At 33.2% G+C, this 23,085-nt stretch overlaps 1 protein-coding gene across 1 annotated transcript in view; it reads left to right on the top strand.

Moving 5' to 3' along the window:
• LOC135831658 (tribbles homolog 2-like) overlaps window positions 1–22,707 on the top strand; it is a 65,502-nt gene extending 42,795 nt beyond the window's left edge. The window contains exons 4-5 of the mRNA XM_065344314.1: window positions 18,460–18,651; window positions 19,636–22,707. Of these exons, the coding sequence (XP_065200386.1) occupies window positions 18,460–18,651; window positions 19,636–19,879 (436 nt within the window). The 3' untranslated portion in view covers window positions 19,880–22,707. The remainder of the gene's footprint in view (window positions 1–18,459; window positions 18,652–19,635) is intronic.
• Window positions 22,708–23,085: the final 378 nt, after the last annotated feature.

Below are 23,085 nucleotides of genomic sequence, written 5' to 3'. Positions count from 1 at the left end.
AAGATCTTCTAATAAGCCAAACAGCTCAATCGGAATTAGTTAAAAAATTCAAGTATTCACCTATGTATTGAATCTGACTTTTCCATCGGTCAAATTGACATCGAATCGAGGGATCCATGTTTCAATGTTTGAGCCCCCCCCCCCCCCCACATGCCTTTTAATTGAGAAAATGAAGCTTGATGATAACTTATAGGTGCAGAGGTGTTTATATTCGATTAAAATTCAAATTCAGTGGGTCAATTTCTGAATGGGAGGGTAAGAGAAGTGAAAACCTCACAGATTGAGTCTTTCCCTCAATGAAATAATAAATTTGAAAAATTGAGAAATCACTTAAGTATGTATTTTAAGATGAATGAAAATTTGACTCTGAAAGCAATGTAACCCACAGTTCGTTTCGATGATGTTATGTTGTTTGTTTTAATATGAGCTTACTTTAGAACCTACGTGCTCACTGTTCAGATTTCGAAATAGTATTTTAAAGATGTAGTGGGCATTTCGAATTTTCCCCATGCGCATTTAAATGCGGAAATTCTGATAGATCTAACAAGTCATCACGATTGATTGACGAAAGAGCACGACGTCGGCGTGCCGCCTTAAACCTTGTGGAGTAATTTTAATCGTTAGCAACGACAGGTTTATTTGATTGGAAAGATACGATGAATCTGCTGCAACTGCACTGATGTATGTAGTTTAAGTTCTACCTACTACTATAATGGAAACAAGTTGGACTATATGTCGCATATTGTCGAGATACTGCCTATAATTGAAACGAAGTCTCGTAATAGATTCGATGCCTTCGAGCTAAACAACCATCGTCCGATTGGACCGATTAATTTGCAACGCCTTCCATATTAACGTCGGTTGAGGTGGTCGAATATAATATACGTGAATACGTACGTAGACGTACGAGATTTCTATAAGAATAATTTTTTTTTCCTTTACACAAAGATTTGCCTATAGCGGTGTACTACACGAGTATAGGCAATAAAATGCAGCCATAAACTGCAGCGTTATTTTCGTAATTAAAATTGAAATATTGGCGCATTTCTCGGTTGACGTTAATGGACGCGAATACAAGTCAACGACCTTTCTTGCGCCATGTTCAAGATCAATGTGTATGTTATTCTCATGCAGAAGAATATACGTAGATATAGGTATCGGAAATTATTTTTTCACGTCGTGTTTTTTTTTTTCAGAGGTGCCTACTGCCTATATACTGCTGCTTATACAGTATAAAATATGTATCCCTAATATGACTATATCCTCATAGGTATATATACTACTTAGGTAATGTTATAGAATTTACATTAATGATTAATGTGTCAAAAAATCATAATCGTATTCTTTCTTCGTATAATTACGCGTTTCAAATTATCGTCGAAGAATCTTTAAATGGAAAAGTGAAGAAAAAAACTGTAGCCGGCCTCTGGACGAGAGTTCGTTAACGGAAAACTATTGAGAAATCATTTTCTGCCATTAACATGCGGCGAGGTCGAGCAACTTCTTGTGTAATTTTCGTCCTCTATGGGATAAGTATTGCACCGACACTTCGGGATTCGTTTACGAGCTATTTTTATTATATTGTACGCCTCGACTCGACATCAGTTCGTAACCTTGATTACATGCGCTCCCGGTTCGATAACGATATAATTTCTACTTTTATCGATCGCACGCGATCATTTTTAAATAAGGTAAAGGTAAAATAACAACTCTACCTAGAGAAAAGGTGAGAAAACGAGGATACCTCGTCAGATTTCCAGTCGAAAAATAATTATACCGGATGGATGACGATGGAAAGAGCCACTTGCATCTTTTTTCTCTTCGGTGCTTTGTGGTTCTCATTTTTTTCTGACTCACCTTTGATGACAGCGAGGAATGAATTCATTTTGACGACGGTCTCTTTAAATTTCGTATGTGGATCAGATCTCAAGTGAATATGTAGGGTACCTACTCGTTTATGAATGAAATTTCACGATGGGAAAGAGACGAGTGGACTGAATTCCGCAGCACCTCGAGTTTCCGTTCCGTTCCTTCTTCTTTTCTGCAGCTACCGCGACATTGATTTTTATGACGGTATTACCCGCACCTAGAATTTAATCTTCCGTTATTCGCGTGTGATCGCAAGTAGTAGAATGAGAATTTCATTATGTAGGATGGGAACTGTCGACTTTGAGGTTTTGGAGATGTGGAAGTATATTCGAGTACGTGGAGTTGTCACGTTTGACTGGAAATTCGCAGTTTTGAATATTTTAAAATTATTGGAATCTGATGTTTTTTGGTCGTGTGAAGTCACACAGACATGCTCGTGACGTTTTTCCATGCCTGTGAAAGACCCGAAAATGAATTAACTTTTTTTTGAAACGCACACGTGCCATCCATCCGCTTTTTTATAATGTCAATATGCCAAAATATGGTCAATCGATAAATGTATACTTAACTTGTTAATTAGATGCCCAGGTTTTTTTTTTGGTGGAGTTACTGATTTGATGTCGATTTAGAAAAATCATATCTATACGTGTATTCTCAACTTTTCTACGTCAACAACGAATGTTTGGAAAATCCAGAGGTTTTCTATGAAGAAAAAAGTACTTACTTCTAGGAGTAGTAATAAAAATTGTTGAATATCTAATTTTCCAACTGCAGGTTGAAGTTGATTTTTTTCAGAAAGCCCAGTACTTCCTCACTTTGCTATAGCCCAAAAAAATTTCTTGAATCAGTTGAACCGGTTTCTTAAACTGGGAAATTATTGTTCTCAATTTTCTATCTTTACGCGCATCATAATTCATAGACTTATGCCAAGCACAAGTCGTTATGGATGCTGCGCCCTCGAAAATATTGGTTTTATTATTAATTTATTTTTTGAATATAAAATTCATGAATTGTACTTATTGTTTTTTCTTCCTTTTGTTACAGGTAAGCATATCATGTCCTTGAGTTGAGTAATTCTTCTTGATTTTATACATATGTAAGTACGTAATATATTTTTATATTATCACGAGATTACTTTAGTTTCGCAGTGGTTCATAAAATATGGGTGCTACACCAATATTGTCAGTTTGGCTCTACCTTATAAATAAGTTGAAATTGTTGTTGAGATTGAGAAGAGAACTAAAGCTCAGGAGAGGGTTCGAAGAGTATATCTACATACAACATGGTGAAAAATCGAGAGAATGGGTCCAGGGTCCTCGAAGAATTGAGAAAGAAAAACTGGAAAAGGGGATAACTCAAAATCGAGAGGGGCTCTGAAACCGTCTTCTTAATGGTATCTCGATGATCTCGAGAGCAAATTCAACCTCTACCTACCTTTAGCCTTTTCATAAAAATTGATTTGAGTGAACTTAGAACAATATTCTGGTCTTTTTTTTAGTGATTTTTTTTTCTTAAAATAGGTTATCAATTTAAAAATTTTCCAAGCGAGGATATGCGCTTTTTTGGATTTGAATATGCTGCAAACATCTGTTCTTTGTCTAAATTTTACTATTCTATCCATTAAATATAAAGTAATGGTTCGAAATTCTTGAAATGCCAATTGCAGAACCACTCGTATTTCCAATTTTGACAATGTAAGTACGAGTACTTAATCGAGCTTTTTCTTTTCACGTTATCTTGGGGGGAAAATGCCAAATTCAGGAACGTTTTTTTCTCTATAAGACGATTGAAAAAATAAAAGGATTTGTTGATAAATTTGAAAGATTTTTTTCTCATTTTTCCTCGCTCGTTTAGACGAGTGTAAAAAGGATGTCGTTTCAGGAAAATATTTGTCGTTTTTTCCTTCTTTTTTTCTGCGAAAAAAAAATTATATTTGTTTCGCAATTATGTATTGGCCCAGAGATCCAACGGATGTCCTGATTTTATCTTCGATTAAACAATTATCTTTGAATTATACACGTTTCGTTTTGAAAAAAAATCCTTGTATTTCAAATAGACTCCTGTGACGTATATTAAAGCCTAATAACCAAAGTGGATATACTTTAATGTATTCAACAATCGATTCACGGGTATTTAAAATGAAGGAAAAAAATCGTACCTGTATATGAAAAACAATTAGGGAGTTATATGCTGGAGTTTTTTTGTATTTTATTTTTCAAGAAGCGGGCACATTTCCGTTACTTATTTGGTGGCGAGCGAGCGTACGGGAAATACTTTATTTTATTCGGTTGCGTAATGAACATAAACCAGGAAATGCCAAATTCGACCTCAGTTCGAATTATTTTTGGTATGACCCCGTTTCCTGTGAACTGTTTGGTATCTTTTAAGACGATGATGCTAAATCATGACAGTGCGAGCTTCTTTTTTTTTTCTTAAATTGTTTAACCGTTGCGTTGACGTAGAAGCTTCCGTTGCGATATTACGTAAGATCGGGTTCGCCGATTTGTTCAAAAATGACAATTCGTTTTACGAAATAGATTCGTGAAAAGACGCAAGAGTCGTAGGCGTTGGTGAATGAATTAAAAACGATTTTTTCCCCTCGAGTTGTACGTCTACGTATACAGTATACACGTTGGGACGAATTTAAATATAGCGATTGCGGCGGGATGGCTCAATTTTTGACGAACAATGTTCGTCGTACATGTCGCGAATACGTTATCGCGTAATGAAGAAATACATGTACGACTATACATATAGCTATCGTCAACTTTGTTTGCAAATTATACTTGAAATATAGTATAAGTGGATTCGTTTGGCAGCGCGATTGCAAATAGTCTTTGTTTCGTCATAAATTGAATTTTAATTGACAACGCCGGCCGCCGTTGTCGACCGTCGTCGTCGAGTAGATCTAATTTTGTTAAGTTTCGACATGGTCGCGTCATGTTTGATCGATAAACATATCTGGATCGTGAATTCGTTCGTATTATATGTAGTGGACGATGATGGCGATTGCGACCAAGATGGTCAGATGCATACAGGGTGTCCGAAGATTCAATTTAAAAGATCAGATGAGCATATTGTTGCCTATCTTGAAAAAAATTACACTTGAAGGATTTATTCTTCATCAAATTAAACAAAAGATGAAATCAAGTCCTCCGATTTTGCTTCGATTTTTTCCAAGTTATTTTCGGTGGTCCGATGACGTAGCCATAATTTCCGTTCTGACTCTCCTGGGAAAAAAGGCCCATAATTTTCACTTTTTAAACTCCCCAGAATATCTCGAGATTGATTGAACTTGGAGAAAATATATTTACGAGTGTTTAAAGAGGATAGAAAGAGGATTCGGAATCAATATAATTAAAATCTGAAAAGCTTGAAATTCAACTTTCATGCAACAGTTGAAAGCTTCTATTCAAAGATTTGAAAAAAATCAAAGTGGAAACCCCCTATTACTCTCTGTTTAACAAACTGATTCAAAATTGGATCTCAACCTTTCGGGGGGGGGGGGGGTTATTATAGGGTGTCCAATTTTGACCAAAATTCGAAAAAAATATAATATTTTGGATTCTGTTCGTCAAGGTCTCTCCAGCCCCCCCCCATTTTGAAAAAAATCTTGTGATTCTGGGAGTCTATTAGTAAGGGTTGAATCCAAACAATTAATTGGTCTACATAATTTGTTTCTCACTCAAACAAGTGTAGGGTATAATATTGTGAAAACAGCGATTTGTTTAGATCGACTACGTACATAAGGTTAAACACTTCTGACTGTTCCGTCTCGTTTAACGTTCAATTTAATGAGAATTTTGTTTGAAAGTGAACTTTTTCTTACATCATCTTGTATGGTTATTGACCAAAAAAGAAATGATCGAATGTATTTGACCGTATAAAATATTCAAAGGCGCAAAAAAAATTACGCCATTGATTTATCATAGGTACGTAGGTAATTCTTTGTTCGTGTTTTATAAAAGGTGTTAAATAAAACGATGATAAAACGAGTACATCGAAATGAAAACTTTATCAGAATACAGATTGACTGTATAGCAATTCCCCCCATGTAAGGAATAATTAGCTCCAAGGTTCATTTCACACAACTTTGAATTTGTAAAGCGCTTTTGCGAAACTTCATAATGTACACGTTATGATGTAAAAATGTTTATACACGTATAATATAATAGCTTATTAAAAATAGAAGCATTGAAAAAGAGAAAAAAAAGTCAAAAGATTTTATCAAAGCTTGTATAAAATTTCTCGTTATAATTTTAAATGCGAGGTATAGGTATGGTATTATAGATAGAGGTATGGTGGTGAAGCTGTATATGACGCTTATTTGGCGACAAAGTGACGTGCTTTCTCTTCGGTTTATTCACCTCCTTGGTACTTTCTCCGGTTACGTTGTTGATTCGTGCAACTGTAAGACAGAACAGTTATCGAGTTCATTATACGCCTTTTTTTCTCTCTCAATTCGCAAACAATATACGAGTACTTGTTGGCTTCATGCGGCAGCATCATATCTATCTATTAGATGCAGTTAACTGGTTGATGTAATAGTGTGGAGAAATTTCGCCGGTTTGATTTTTCTATATATTTTTTTTAATCATTCGTATCGATTACTTTGTTTCTTCCTTGATAAAGGTGCGAATTCGGCGATCGACTTTGATGCTATAATTGTTACGTGGGCGAAGGGTATTGGAAGGTTGATTTTGGGGAGATTCGTTCAGCTGGCTTGAGAGAGGTTGTATGTATATTCTTCCTGAAATGTGAGAAAAGACAGGAGTTTTCAAGGGAGCCTCTTGAAAGTGCAAAGAATTGATATAGGTACGTAGGATATGTGAAAGTAGGAATGTAAGAGCTTCATTTCCGGAGTACCCCTTCCCCTCTCCCCCCAATTAATCAATGTTTGAAATTTTTTTGAATTTTTGAAGTGCAATTTAAATTTTAAAAGACCATCCGAAGCAATTTTTGACTTTATCTTTGGGGGGGGGGGTATGAAAAATCTTTTAGTTTTCGTATTGTATGAAATGAAATTTTACGTAAATTCTATCATTACGATCTCTTTCAATCCATCGAATTAGCTGGGATGAGTTTTAATTTTTTCCTCTTCTTCAGCAATTCAAATCATCTGAAAATCGCATAGTTAGGCATTTTCCTCAAAATTTAGCGTTCGCGAATTTTTTTTACGCATAAGTTCTTAATTATTTGATTGTGAAATTGTTCAAAATAATGAATATTTTTCAGCCTGGTTTTATGTGTAAGTTCTCCAATTTCATTGGTTCTCCAATTACCCTCTGGCCTTCATGGGGCAGGTGAGACGAGGTTTGCTTTTTTCAGCAATTACATTGCTCATCGTAATGTCCAACTAACTTTGGACTCTGATTGCTCGAGGCCGCTGAAACTTGAAGAAAAACTTGTTTACGGCGTTTCAAACGTAAATTGATAATTTATGAAGTTTCAAAAATTTTGAAAGTTCAAAAATGAGCTTTGTTTGAAAAAGCTTAATTTTCAAAAGCTTGCCAAATCGGAGCTAGATATAGATAGGGCTCTTTTTGTATGGGGATGTGGGGGACGCAATTCCCTCAAAGAAAAGTTCAAAAATATCAAAAAATTGCCATAAAAACTGAAAAAATATAAAGAAATTGAATTTTTTTCTTAGGTCAAAATTATTTAAATATAAAATCTATCAAGGTTGCCACATTGAAATTTTTGAATTATGGAACTTTATTACTTGAAGAGCAAAAAAAGGTGATCAAAATTTTTCATTTCAAAAAGCTTCAAAATCCTTCTTTCCTGATCTAAGGAGTTTGCAAAAAAAAAAAAAGAGAAAAACCGAAAAATTGAACTCACAAGAAATTCTTAAAAACATAGCTTTTCAAATTTCTTTAAAGATCTTAAAAAATCAAAAAATCCTCATTTTTTGAATTTTTTATTCCTGTTTAAAGATGATTTGAGAATGTTTACTTACTCCCATAATTGTCCAACAATTTTTGTGTCAGTTAAAATTTTATAATATTTATTTTTTTAGAAATTTGTGTGTGTGTTTTTTTTAGGGTTGTACATGTTTAAAACAAATAAAAAAAAACAAAACGGTGTTTTAAACAAAAAAAGCCGTTTAAAACTGTTTTTTTATGTATTAAACGTGTTTTTTTTTCAACTCCAATTTCCTAAAAAAAATACATTTTTTTTTAGTTTCTTGTTGAAAAAGTAGTGGAATTGAATAAACTGTATTTTTAGAGAAAAATTTTGTCTTTCTCTTTACATTTCAATTTTTCAATATTTCTTGAGCCTTACAGCTATTTTATGAGGTCACATCTTAAAAATTGATGACAGGTGAACCCAAAACAAATGAATTTGTGTTTAAAACACGTTTCAAACACATAGTTTTAAACAAGAAAAAAACTGTTTTAAAACAAAAAAAAAGTTTTTTTTGTTTTTATTTTCAAAAAAATATATTTTTGTACAACCCTGTTTTTTAAAAAATAATTTCTATGATAGGTAAGTAAGTGTGAAACAAATTGAAAAAAAAAACAATTCCATAGGAAAAAAATATTGAATAAAGCACATTCAACGAAGAGAAAAAGCTATGCAATGAATTATTACATAAAGATAAATGCAACCAAATGCAATCTAAACTTTCCAAAACTGTCAACCGAGTCAACTTTCGAGCAAACCGATTAGATATTAGGTGTGTAGTTACTCGTTTGTTTTGAAAAATTCTTTCATAATTTATCATCGATTAGTATTGGCGAAACAGTCAAACTAGCGAATTAAGTTGTGCAACATTTTAACAAAATACAACACACGACCGAAGAACGAACGCATGCAACAAACATGACGTTATATTTGATTTGAGTTGAGCTATACGACAAAGGAAAAGTTTGAAATATTAGTTCTCGGTTATTTACGAGTATTTATGACCGTATTACATAAACCAAGTAGTACCTCTCTACCTACCTGATAAATTAATAACGAATTTCGACGATATATTAATTATCGTTATCTATCCGATGTACCCTACCAAGCTATCTTTGTATCTCTATAGTTGGATGTACAATACCGCAAAAATTTAGGTACTCGAAGTCTCTAGAATTTCTACCTACATATACGACAGATATACCTACGAAATTAATTCCACAAATTGGTACATTTTATAACCATATTGCGAATTACTTAGTTACATCGATCGTTTCCTAGTTGCGAACGCGACTCGAGTTAAAATAGGTAACAATGTGTAATACACTTACACGCGGAACCAGTTTCATCGTTAGGTTATTTGATGGTGGCGTTGTAATGTCTGTTTTGCGGTACTGTACCTATTCGGTATTTGCAATAAATTATCGTATGCTTCTTAACGCTCAATTGTAATTTGGTTAACGCATCGATTCATCTGATGCATTTCCGTAATTTTCAATACAGTCTTTCTCTATCTGCGTGATAATAAAATAGGTACGATATTTCGCGAATAATGAGAGCGTATCGATATTTAACGTTTTGAATTGGATGTTTCATTTTTTTTTTCTACCTCAGATTTTTGAGACGTTTGGAGGAAATTGTGTGAATTTTGTTTGAAAATGATCTTTGAAATTGAGAATGCTTCATTTTGAAAATCTAATCAAAAAGTGGAGTTGAGGGTGCTGTAGAGTTTTTGGATTTTTCTAAAATATCCCAGTCTAGTGGTTAGTTATTTGTTGAAAAAAGTCGTCTGTGGTCACATTTTAGCTGAAATCGTGTTTTGAGGTCCAATTTTGACAACATTTATGAAAGTAATGTTTTCTAAAGGTTCAAATTTAAAAAAAAAAAAAAAAAAAAATTGAAAAACTTTGGAAGAAATAGGTATTTTTTTCTTGATTTTCGAAAATTTCATTCTTTATTCCATTTTTTTGTAGCATGAGGTACGAGGAAAAGAAAATAGAAAATATGGATAATTTGAAATTGCGTTTCCCCATTAGTTTGCAATGATTAAGATCCATCATCATTATCTGAATTAAAGACTCATATTTGTTTATCATATAATCTATGTAAACAATCGATGTACATAGTTGTTTAGCAACCAATAAAAAGAGCTCGTTATGAAAAATGACATCTTGTTAAATTTAATCAATTATAGGTGAAGCATTATAAAATAAAATTGAGTAACACTTTATGAATTAACTTATATGTAGTAAGTTATTGGACAACGAAGTACACTAAAATTCCAATCTTTTGAAACCGAACCACCGTCCAATCATTTTACAATCAGAATGCACCGTCGTCATCGTGTTCTTATACCGAGTAGAATTCCACATAATAAAAAAAATCTACAAGCTGCACGTAAGATATTGAAATCGCGCCCAATTTCGAAATTTTATACGTACCTACGACTACTACTACATGTACCTACAATGGTCGGTTGTATATTTTATTATATTGGCAATTTTCAAATAAGGAAAGAAAAACACGCACACACAGTGCACATAATATGACTTATGTCACGCGAATACTTCGTATGTATCTGTATTAATGATTCAACGCCAGAAAAGTTGCACGGTAACGTATGCGTAAAGTCAGTCGCATAGCTAGAGAGCTACTAGTTAGTTACATCCTACAAGTCTTAGATTGAGGACGGGACGGGTCCGGGGTATAGTGGAAATGTCTCGTAATAGTTTTGATACGAAAACAAGTATTTCCCGGTTCAACGTTCGGTGGGGATGTTGCGACAGACTGCATCTCTCTCGTATAAATATCAATTGCAAATCGCGATCTATGATGATGAAGGAAGAGCCGGAAGAAGTATCGGCCGAATGATGATGCTACGGTTTTACCTTCACCGTCATCCGAAAGTTACGCACGTATTGTTTCAGACGAGCTTAACACTACCTTACCTGTGTAATTCAATTCAACTATGTACTCGGTACGTATTAGAAAATCGCCAAGTTATGAAACTCTATGGCTTATGTGGTGCACTTCTTCATGAATGAAATTGTTGGCCGAGTGCCATCTAAGTGGCGTTTGCGATGCGGCAAAGCGCACTGTGCCGAAATGAATTCGAAAATATGTACTTCAGGTGATCTGGGAATAGAAATTACAAAAAAACAGTGCTCGTCAAGTTTTGATGAAATTTTCAACGTGATTTTAATATGCTCGAACGTTCGAATTTTCTTTTTGAGTTTCAAGTCAGGAGATGTCTTAAAACTAAAACGATTGAAAATTTTAAGTGAGAAATTGAAAGGGTATCCTAAAATGAAAAATTTGAAGTATTGAAGTTCATTTTTTGATTTTTGAATATTTTTTAAAAAATTCAACTTTTGTCTATTTCTTTTGGAAAAATTAAAAATTGATGAAGTTCTATTCAGATGGGATAGTCGAGATTATTTCAAACGGTTCTGAAGCCTCCGGTTATTTTTTAGTTTTTCCACTTCTTAAAAAGATGTCCTGCAGTTTGGATTTGAACTAGCAGAAATGGATTTTGGAAACTACTGTTGAAATTCGAGTAACTAGATCAAATTAATGGTTCATTTGAGTCCTCTTTGTGGTTATTTTGCTGACTGAGAAATTTAAAAATAGCGACTCGAAGCGGCTACCAATCGATTCATGAAGTTTAACATGTATCATGCATAAATCAAATTTATACATACTTCTACATTCAATTTGGTGACTTATTTTCTAGACACCCTGTACATTATTTAGCTGGTTTAATAGTTTGGTTTTTATTTTGGAAAAAAATCAGAAAAATTTTTGGACTTGCAAAATTTTGATTTTTCCTTCCATCCCAATTGAAAAATTTAAATAAGTGTTCTGCTAAAGATACTGTTTTTGTCTTACTTTTTCATAATGTTCAGTGTCTCGTTTTTTACACTTTGTATCGGAAAGGATTTGTAGAATAATTTCAAATGTTGTCTAACAATGCTAATTGAAGATGTTACTATTCTTCTAAAATTGATGAAGAAAAATTGCCAATTATTGCAAAAACTGAATTTTTATAAATTTTTAAACAAATTCCACCTGTAGTTTATTTAATTTTCAAGGACAAATGAAAAATATATCATTGTGTTAAATATTATATGTTTGAAATTGAAGAAGCTATGGGTATTTATATCGTAGAGAATCGAATCATGAAACATTTTTTATGCGTTTCAAGAAACCTCCGCGTTCCAGAAATTACATTTGGATAATTTTTTTGAAAAATTTTCTTCACTTATAGGTACCTGACCTGAGTGAAATACAAACATCATTAACCAAAAATTTCAGGTGCTTTAATACTTTTTTGATTTTTAATGAATTTTCAACAACCAAATTTGGGCCAAAAATGCGAAAAATTCAGAAATTCACCATTTTGAAAATTGAATATTTTTTATAAAATTTCAACAAATGAGAGGGGTTTTGCGATAAGGGCCCTTGTGGTGATATTTCGATTTTTTCAGGAGAGAGAAAACATCGAATTGCTTCGATTTTTTCGATTTTTTTTTTTGATTTTCGGGTGCAGTGTTGTCTTGCGCATAGGTTGGATGAGAAATTTTGACGAAATTCGTTCATCATCGCCTGATATCCGTGATTTAGAAAAGGGACCTTGTGGTGAACAGCCGAATTTACACAACGTTACAGACTGCCCCGCAAAAAAATACCGAGAAATTCGGATTCGCCATGAAATTTTACATAGGTAACAACAATAAAATAATTTTTCCATCGACCTTTTTTTTAAAAAAAAAAAAAATCAAAAACAAACAAAAACTTTGTTTTTTGATTTCCCAAAAATGTGAGTTTTTGAGTATTCATGTTCAAGTAATTTTTAAAACGAGAAGTTGATGAGATAGGCGAAATCTGATTGCACCATTCGATTTCTCGTGAAAAAGTAAGTCGGAATCGCCAATAAAAAAAAAAACATCGAATCACCACAAGGACCCATATCGCGAAACGCCTCTCAAATAGAGTTGAAAAATGTTGAGTCGACTGGAGGTAGTTTCAAGCCATTCCGAAGTGTCCGGTCGTATTTCGAAAATTCAAAATCAATTTCTGACCATTCAAAACCCTATATTACATTTCATAATTGAAAATTTGAAAAATTCATTAAGTAGCAGAAACCGATTTTGGAAAAGCGACGTTTTTTGAAACTCTGGAATTTTTAAAGTACTCTGGAGGCTGCAGAACCGCTTAGAACGATTCGAATTTGTTTCCAATAGATTCAGTGGGTTCAGAATAGGGTATTCGTACCAAATTTCAGCACTCTAGTTCAACTTGATGACATTTTAATTTTTTGAGATTTTGACCCAAATTTGATTTTTGAAAATTGACCAAAAATCGAAAAATGCTTTTCAGCGCCTGAAATTTTGAGTGATGATGTACAATTGTATATATTTTGCAAGCTTTTTTAATTTAGCTGTGTCTGGTTCAAAAAATTTTCTACCCGTTGGGGCACCTTCCAGTCTTGAATACAAATACATCTCGAAGTTGTGCTGAGACGAATGAGAGAAGTCTGCTTCCAAATACAGTTTTCTTTCGGCTTGGGAAACATCAAATGATGACCTGAGGAATTTGTTTCTCAAAAACCCAACAACTTGGAGGGGGGGGGGGCGACAATATGAAAAAAAGTCAAGTCAGTTTGGTATCCTTTATTTTCCTTGCGATCATGAAAGGATCTTTCAAAGGGAACGGGGGGGGGGGTCAATCACCTAGTCCTATCCTTTTTTCTCCCCCTTTCAAAAAAAAAAAATGAAAATAGCACAGGAGTTGCATAAAACCAACGAATAAAAAAAGGAAATACTTCTAATGAGCCACGACCTCCTCTCCCTCTCTTCCTCCTCGAACCCTTTCAAGAAACTTTCTCAACTTTTTCTGCAATTTTCACTGCATTATGACAAAATGACCCGACGACGTAAAAAATAAGAACAATAAACGCAATTTAAGTGCAAATACTGCAATAGAGAACCGATTCGCCTACACCGCAGCACCTAAACTAAACCAGACTGGATTGCAACTGTTGTCAGACAGATGAAGAAACAAACGATAGGTAACAGCAGAGCAGGTAAGGTACCTTAACATTACGCAAATGGATTTAGGCTGTTATAGCTCACGTATATGAATACACCATAGAGAGACATAGACGTACTCCAGGTATACCGCGTATACACTACAGATACCTACGTAGGTCTAGGTACAGTGTATTTGTATTTGCAGATGGTTTTAATAAAATATGCGTAATTGCCATTTGATAAATTAGTCGTCGGTCGTAGACCGCGATGGGCTTAAGGCTCGCAGTTGTACGTATCACTGGCGAGTGGTGTGTTTGCAATCACTTACGCGAGCGTGAGTAAAATGTTGTCACGAGCTGGTCTATGAATCAGTGCAAAGCAGACGGATAATATAACGTAACAAACATACGATATGGCTCGAGCTCGGACCTTTCTGCAGTATGTTGTGTATATTACAGCACAGCACAGCACAACTTTAACAAATTATAATCGGCTCGATGAGGGTGTGACTATGTGCCAATCTTGACAAGATAATAGCGTTTTATAAACGCCCGTGTATTATAGTTATATTACTTAACAGATCGCCTGAAAGTAATTTTAACAGCGTGTAATCTTCACTCCATCGAAGATGTGTTTGGAATTGAAACGAGCGGTGGATTTTTTGGCGACTTGCACTTGCATTGGGATTGGGAGATTTGATTGTTTTGTAATTTAACTGTAACGTGATGCATCGCTAGGTGATAATTATAAGTTAAGGGGATACAGAGAGCTGGCAGTTGCTGGATTTTTCATTAAATGTTCTCAATTTCAGGCAATCCTCGTGAAATGCTGATTGAACTTGGGTATTACATAATTAGGTGGGGAGAATAGACAAATTTTTCGAAATTTCAAGCATACATCGGCTTGGAATGTCTCAGGCTACAGGTGTACATAGAGGAAAATCTCCACCCTCTTCCTGGATGGATCACGGATAGATTGAGATGAGTTGCAGCAGCAGCATAGTGCCATAGCTGAAGACTAAGGGACATGGAGAGATGTCAGTTGAAATCAGGACAGCCACTAGTGGCTCAAATCTTGATGAAAAAAGTAATGGACTCTCCTAAGCTTTTCCTTTTTTGAAGGATGTGATTCTGAAATTCGTATCCTCTCAATCTTTTTGTAGAAGAATATTCACCTCCCCTCGAAAAATAATTTTAAGCCTTATCAATTCGATGTTCGCCAAAAAAATATCATAACTTGGGACATCCTGTAAATCAATTTGCTCGTCTCAAAAGAACGTGTTCTGTCACACGTTCTAATCACCAGTTCGTGACGAATACATACTTCTTTTGTCAAAATTGAACTGGTTGGAAAGAATTTAAAAATGAAAACAATATTTCATAAGTTTCATGTTTACCTTATAGAAAAATTCTTTTGAGGTCAAATAGCGTGTATTTCCGTAAACTAATTAACTAATAGTTTTTTTTCTAAATAAACGCGGATTCATGAGCAGACAATGGTAAATGAGCTTGTTTATTAATGAGTGCACAGCTGTCGATATTTCTTCACGTATAGCAATACCAGAATAACTTTATGCTTCCGGTATAGCCTACGTCGAATACGAGACGAATTTGACTCCAAGTTTCGGAAAAAAATTGTTGTTCGATAAAAATCTGAATAATTTTTAGTAAATTGATACAATAATTCGTACCTACTTGTAGAATTTGTAAGAGATTTAAAATTGATAAAAAGATGAGTAGGAAGGTATATTTTTTCAAAACCAGTTTATGTAACGTGAAGATCAGACCATACATATTATGTACCTTATTCCAAAGGAAAACAATGTAGTTTTTTTTCCATTATGTAGGCACTACCTAGTACCTAGGTACCTACTACTTGAATTAAATGAAAGAAAACTACATCGACGCCGACGTTTCGCGAATCGAGGTATACCTTCGAGGAAATTGGTCGTCACACTTCCAGGAATAACAAAAGCGTTGTTAAAATGCATTTAGTTGAGCGCCGACGATGCACCGTGCACGCAATTACGTTAGCGGTTGTTGAACCTGCTGCAGAACTTCATAAATATACTCAACTTTGTTCATCCGCCGTGTACCTACCTCGTATACCATAGAGGAAAGAAGAATAAGAAGAATGTCGTGACGCAACACTAATTATTGGTCAACGACATGGTCGCTTCGATTTTATAGCATCTCGGGCTCTGCGTCGTGAAATCAATTTATACATTGAGATTTTTTTTTTACCTATGAGTTGGTTGCGCACCTTGAAGTTGAAGCGCAAATACTCGAGTAATTCGAGTTTGTTTGTTGGATGGGTTGTTTCTCTGTCAGAAAAGGGGTTTGACTGGAAATTCATTTGGCGATGATTTAAGACCACCCAGATTTATTCGCGAACTGATACTCGAGATTATTCAGTTTTTTTTCACAGTCTAGTAGATAGAATATATTGTACTATTCCTTTTCATTTCCGAAAAATACAGCTTTTGTAGTCTGGTCTTGCGAAGAAATGGTCAGAAAACGATCATCACTGATTGGAATAGAACTCCTTTTATTAATTGAGCAAGAAGGGATGACTTTTGTCCCAATGTGTCTGATTTCTCTGAAATGCCTGTTGACAGAGTTGAAGGGGGAGTTTCAAAATTTGAAACTTCAGGACATTGATTTAATAGAGCTTTTGAAGACAAAAAAGTTGTTTGATAAAATGGCCTAAATTGAAAGCGAAAGAGAAGGGTTATGCAGGCTCGAATTTTTGCTCCTTCATTTCAGATTAGGCAATTTCAAATAAATCAAACATAGAGTAGTCAGGAGAAAATGATTGGATCTGATCCAATCAAAACTTTGATGTGATTAGATCTGGTCGAATCTAAACTGAGTTCATGCAGTGGCTTATTTTTTGGATATGACCCTTCAGTGTCCCCTGCAAGCATTCGATTTCGAAAAAAGTTGAAAATGTGGTTTGACCATTGACGTTATTATACTCCTCAATTTCTCTTCCTTCGCCACCCAGTTTGTCATATTATTTTTTCAAAATGGAAAGCTGGAGACACCTTTTGACTTTTTTCAGAATTATACAAATACATACAAAGTCGATTTGTATGGATATGGTCTGTGCTATGAGTAGCTCTGAGAGAGAGAAAAGTGTAGAAGTTCGAGAAGTTGAAGTTGAATGATTTGAATGCTTTTGCAACGTGAAAACACGATTTAGTCAGTTTTCAGTTTGATAAAATTTTGAAACAGTATTATAAAAATGAATAAACGAAAAAGATGGTAAGAATGACTTTTTAAAAATTATCTAGTTACGAGTAAAACTCGAATAGTGTCGCATTAATTTCTTACGCATGTACATAATTTTGTTCCCCAACAAAAGTTTTAAACCGGATTTGATTCGTTCTGGGTTATTATTATTGTAGAATTGAGACCTAGGGACCTATTTGCGAATACGTAGCTAACAGGAAGATATTTCTATCTTCCTGAATAACAAACATAGAGCGTACGTTTCTCTTTGTTGTAGTCGCGTCGACGAATAATCTGGTATAGTGGCACCAAGTTGCAACACCAGTTGCATTTCTTAAGTAACGGTAAATGTAAGCATTACTCAAGTGTTACAAGTGCTAATGGGCGCCATAAAAGTGACAGCCAAAGGTTGCTAAGCGTCTTGCAATACTTACCGAATATCCAATATTGCAACATTACTCTATACTCGTGCTCGATTATTAAATTATTGTACTAGGAATCTATTACATGCAGTTTACGAAGCGAATTTCGATTCGAATCCGTCTTCGGTTCGATTTTAAGGTTTCGTCGTACTATAATTTAGGATAAGATGGGCACCTGGTGGCGTGGTGGCCGGTGTGGGTAATTGGGTATTGCAAAGGATATATAGGCTGAGTACAAGTTGCATGTGTTCATATTTGCGACCGTATAGTGGGATTTTTTTTTTTTTTTGTAAACCATTAATTTTAAATTGATCGATATTGATTATTTCAAGAAGAATGTGGTCAAGGACCGATATGCTGCAGTATAAAAATGGTCATTGTTTAACCTCGACAATCCTACAAGACTCTAGAACAGAAACTGACTTTGATATTTTCATAATCTGATGTATAATTATCATTGTAACTCGATTAAAACGTTTCCATATGACATTGTACGTATGTATGGAAATCCGTCAAGTACCTTACCTACTTGGCTTTTTTTCCCTTACCATATTGAATAGTTTTTACACATTAAAGAAAGGCCACCGGGGTAAACGTATCTGAAGAAGCGTGCCATACTGTGTCATAAACGTCACTATTATCGAGTTGCATTATGAATCATATCGATAAAATAATAATATTATAAGTATACATTGCACACGTGGTTAAAGAGATTAGCCCCGTTTACATTGACATATTGTATGTAGTAGAGTACATTAACATGTTTAAGAATCACTGCGAACATTTTTTTTTTTACATAAATGTTTTCATCGCGAAGATAGTATAATTATGAAATAATATTATCTCATGTAATGGACTGGACCTATTTTACGATGCCCGTATTGTAGAAACGTGAAGGGCAGGGGGAGTAGGAGACAGAGTCTAGTTTACCAATTTTTTTTCTTTAATCGACCATTTTCCTATTTGATTTTTATTTTTATTATTTTTTTATTGCAGAACGCACATACGATTAGAAACGTTAGAAGATGCTATATTATTAGAAGACATTCATTCGGATGAATTGCAAGATAAAAGAGGCTGTCCGGCCTACGTCAGTCCGGAAATATTACGAAGTCATGCCAAGTATTCTGGTAGAGCAGCCGATATATGGAGTTTGGGCATTATTCTGTACACTATGTTAGTAGGAAGGTTAGTGAACTTTGAAATTTTTCTTTTACAAGCTTGATTGAATACCGCGAACTTTGCCCTAGTTTTTTTCTCACCTTTTTACAAACGTGTATAACGAAATTCTCGTTAATTAAACATTAGGATGGTTTTTTTTAAAAACAGTGATGTCAATTTAGGTAACTATAAGTTTTTCTGGTTTCGTTGAAACTTGGTTTTGATGATGGATGATTTTGATGATGGATGATTTTGATGATTAAACGTACGTGAGGGAAAAGTAGTGGGGAAGTGACAAGTTGAGAAACTGATTTTTAATTTAATGATTTTTTTCGATAAGTTCAGTTCTCAGTTGTGGAATTGATTCATTTTTTCCAATTATAGCCAAATTCATATTTTTAAAAAATTTACCTTTTTTTTTGAAGTTGAAATTTGCACTTTATTTACTTTTTTGCTCGTTTTAGTTCATTTTTGTTGGTTATTTAAATTCTTTTTTAAATTTTTAGTGATTTTTGAATTGAATTTGTTCATTTTCCAAGTCTGTTTGGAATTTTCCAAGATTTTACTCGTTTTACAAGATTTTACTTTCTGAGAACAAATTTTCTACAAATTGTTTTTAAAAATTTGTTTAGAATTCAAAATTTCATTTGCTAAAATTTTATTTTTTGGCGAAATAAAGTTTATTTGAAAGGCCTATTTTTTAAACGTTTTTTTCAATTGTAATATTTTTGGGTAAAATTTGTTTTTCCCTTTTTTAAAAATTTTTTTTGTCAGAGTAAGTTCGCTTTTTTGATGATTTTCAAAATTCCTAATCAAAAGCCAAATTTTTACCTATTTTTTTACTTGAAATTTCATTTCATTATTTTGGGTAGATATTTGAATTTTATGTTTTGGAAAATTAGGTTTCAAATTCTTCAGTCATCTTAAATTTGTAACCCCCTCTGAAAATGTTTCCTCATTGTATTCAATCCCAATTTTAACTAATAAACTTTTTTTATTTATTTTTTGCAGATATCCATTTAACGATCTACATCATTCTTCGTTATTTGCAAAAATATCTCGCGGATATTTCACAATACCGGAAAATCTATCTCCTAAAGCTAAATGTTTGATTAGAAGTTTACTGCGACGAGATCCGAACGAACGGCTTCCAGCAGGCGATATTTTAGATCATCCTTGGTTTACTCATCGCTCAAAATACTATTCTTCGTCTCACGACAATGATCAAATTGTTCCCGATATCGATCGACTATGAATGTATTTATTGATTTCTTATTATTTATTTATGTATACTTACGATGATTGTACATATTACGTTCTGATGATGATGATGATGATGATGATGATGATGATGTTTAAATTTATAAGATGTTATGTTCTCTGTGTAATAGTGTAACGATGCTGTTAACTATTTTTATTACTTATTAAGTTGAAAATTCGGATAAATGCTATCGTGATTTTTTCCTACATGCTGCAAAACGTGTGTAGGTATGTAAGAAGGATAAAATTTTATTTTATTTTTGTTTGTTTAGGTGCTAAAGTGATTTAATGATCTGTTCGTATGTAGGTAGGTATATATGGATTCTAAGAAATCGAGGTCTTTCAAGGTGCTGCAATTAATAATTAAAGCACTGGTATAGAAAAGGAACCGTTGAAAATTATTTATTAGCATTAGGTGTGCGGAAAGCTGTACTGATTATCAATTGAAACATTTGTGATTTATATTTTTTAATTAGGACGATGTTGTGTTGTTTGAAATTTATAGGTCATTGATTTTACTCTTTTATTTCCTCCTTTTTTTTTCTTTCCTTTTACGATCATTTATCCGAAATGTCTTTCACAAAATTATCACGCATATTTGAAAAAAAATGAATTAAATTTATATAGGAAATCAGTTACGTATTAGAGCTTTTTTTTCGTGACAGGGGGAGGGGGTTGGGAAAAAATTTGCCAATAGATTAGTGAAAAAAAATATATCGCTTATTTGCTCAATTTAAACGGATAATCTGTCTTGAAAAAATATCAATGATCTTGATACAAATAAACTTGGATGTTCGCGTGGTCTTTTACAAGTTGAAGTATTAACATAATATTTATTTACTAATATTATGTTTAATAATTAATGTTTTTTAAAAAAACGTGGTCGTTTATTTTAAAAAATTCCGTTTTTTTTCTAGAATAGTTTTGTAAAAAGTTGTCTCTTTTTTTGTGTGTGTGTTTGTGTGAATTGTGCGTTTAAGAAGCTTATCTTTGTTAATTTTTACGATAGAGTCATTGTTTTTAAGTACGTATTTTGTAAGAATTTAAATGTTAACTCAATAATTAGGAACAATTTTTACCTATTATTTGAAAGAAATACTACCTACCAATTTTGATCGGTTCCCTAATTGAAATGTCGTCGTATTTGCAGGCCTATAATTATTGCCGGATAACGTCTTCCTAGTGCCTAGTTTGTTTTGTCGGGATTACTTTATTACTATGATAATGTATATCTATTTCTTTTCTTTTGTTTTTTGAGATAATAGTCAATTTGTATACATTGTACCTTGCATCCAATGCCGGAATTTTAATAACGTACGGAACCTGCGTACGTGTATTTCTACTATAATATTTTCTTGTAACCAATCCAAAAAGTTTTTGCCGGGATGTTACATTCATTTTGTTTATTATTAATGTAAAGTTTACCAAGTAGCTTTTTATATTTTTTTCTTATCTATTGTACCTACATTTTACTATTTCCCTCGGTCGGTCGTTTTTGTCTTTACTTTTTTTCTTTTTCGTTCCAATTTTATCTGCAACTTATTGTTTTTTTCTTTTTTAAATTCGCTGCATATCAGAATTTTTTTGCCATGTTTTCATCGTCGTGAATACGAAATACTGTGAAATTATGTATTGCCATGCGCTTAATGTACTTATTTAAGTAAAGGGAGTTTTAATTTATGAACAGAGTGTCTACCTGGTTCAGAAAAAAATTAAAAATTTGAAGTATATGTGAATTTACGTTGAAATTTTAATTTTGATTTTTTGGCTCATTTAAATTCAGTTTTTGGATCGATTGAAATTTATTAAAATTCAAAAAATAATTATTTATTACTCATCTCAATCTTGTTTAAATTTTTGGTGTTTTTTTTTTCAAATAGAAGAGAAGGGAAAAACGGAGGGAAGGAGGAAAGGAAATTAATGTTGAAAAAAATATTTTAAAAAATCTAGTAGACACTCTGAAGAGCAATTTTTTTTGGTTAAATTTCTGTTGTCATATTTTTAATTTATCTGTCGTCGAATCGAATTCCTATTAAATTTAATTATTTTTTTTTGTTTTTCGAGGAAAAATTGCGCTGAAAATTTGACTAAATATACGATTAGTCGCGGTACTTGAATCATATTTAGTTGTATTTCTTCAGTGCCATGTATATCGATCAGTATTTAATGATTTTTAAAAATAAATACCTAACTTATATAATATTTTATAACTACGTTATTTTGGTATGTACATCAGCGTGATTTCGCTGATTTATCGTGAAAATAACGTTACGAATTTTTGATGCTATCGGTTAAAGACTTTTTTGAAAAAAGAAAAAAACTACATTACCGTTCAGTATTAGTGAAAAATAGGCAAATGGCACATATTTTTTTTGGCTGTGTTGGTTATACTTATACTGACGGAGATTCAAGTATTGCGATATTAAAAGATGGAAAAATGCTTTTGAAAATTGAGTTTTGAATTTTATTGTTTTTTTTCCTAGTTGAAATTGATTTTTGTTTCTTTCGATTTACATACTATTCACGTGCCTCTTTTTTTTGTTTAGAAGTTTTATATTTTTTGCTGATAAGCATATGAAAAAAATTGAATTTTGAAATTATTATCACTCGCAAGAGGTTACTTTGACGAGTTCAGCATATAATTTTTTTGTATCTCAGGTTTTTATTAATTTTTAAAACTTTTTTGTTTGTTTTTTTTTTTAAATTATACATTCATTTGACATTTTTTTTCCTTCTTTGTTTCTATTGTGTAAAAAATATATTGCCCACCGAAATGGGTGAATTGAAAATGTGTTGCTGTAAAATAAAGTCGTTCCTAGTAAATTGTCGTTTGTATTTGTTTTCATTCAAGTTTGTCTGACAGGCAGATGCCAATTTAGCTAAGCTATTGCCATTAAAATTCAAAACCACTTCCAGGCTTTTAGGGTTCTTGAGGACCATTATTTTGGGGCACCTTTCCGGAACCAAAAATTTATCTGAGTGACTTTTTACTCAAAATTAAAGTTTCCACTGAATTTTGTTAAAATTCTTGATTTTTTTTCTCGCAATTGATCTTAATGTACCAATGTACCTGCTAGTGAAAATTATAAAATGAATCCTTCATTTAGAAATGAAATGTAATGAAGGAAATGGAGCTGAAATTTGCAATGAATAGCTCAGAATTAGTCTGTTCTGTTCTGTGCAAACTGAAACTGTAAGATG

The sequence above is a fragment of the Planococcus citri genome, chromosome 1 (genome assembly GCF_950023065.1).
Source record: "Planococcus citri chromosome 1, ihPlaCitr1.1, whole genome shotgun sequence".
In the NCBI taxonomy this organism is placed as follows: Eukaryota; Metazoa; Arthropoda; class Insecta; order Hemiptera; family Pseudococcidae; genus Planococcus; species Planococcus citri.
Note: the sequence above shows the minus strand (reverse complement) of the source record. Positions and strands in the feature narration are given on the sequence as shown.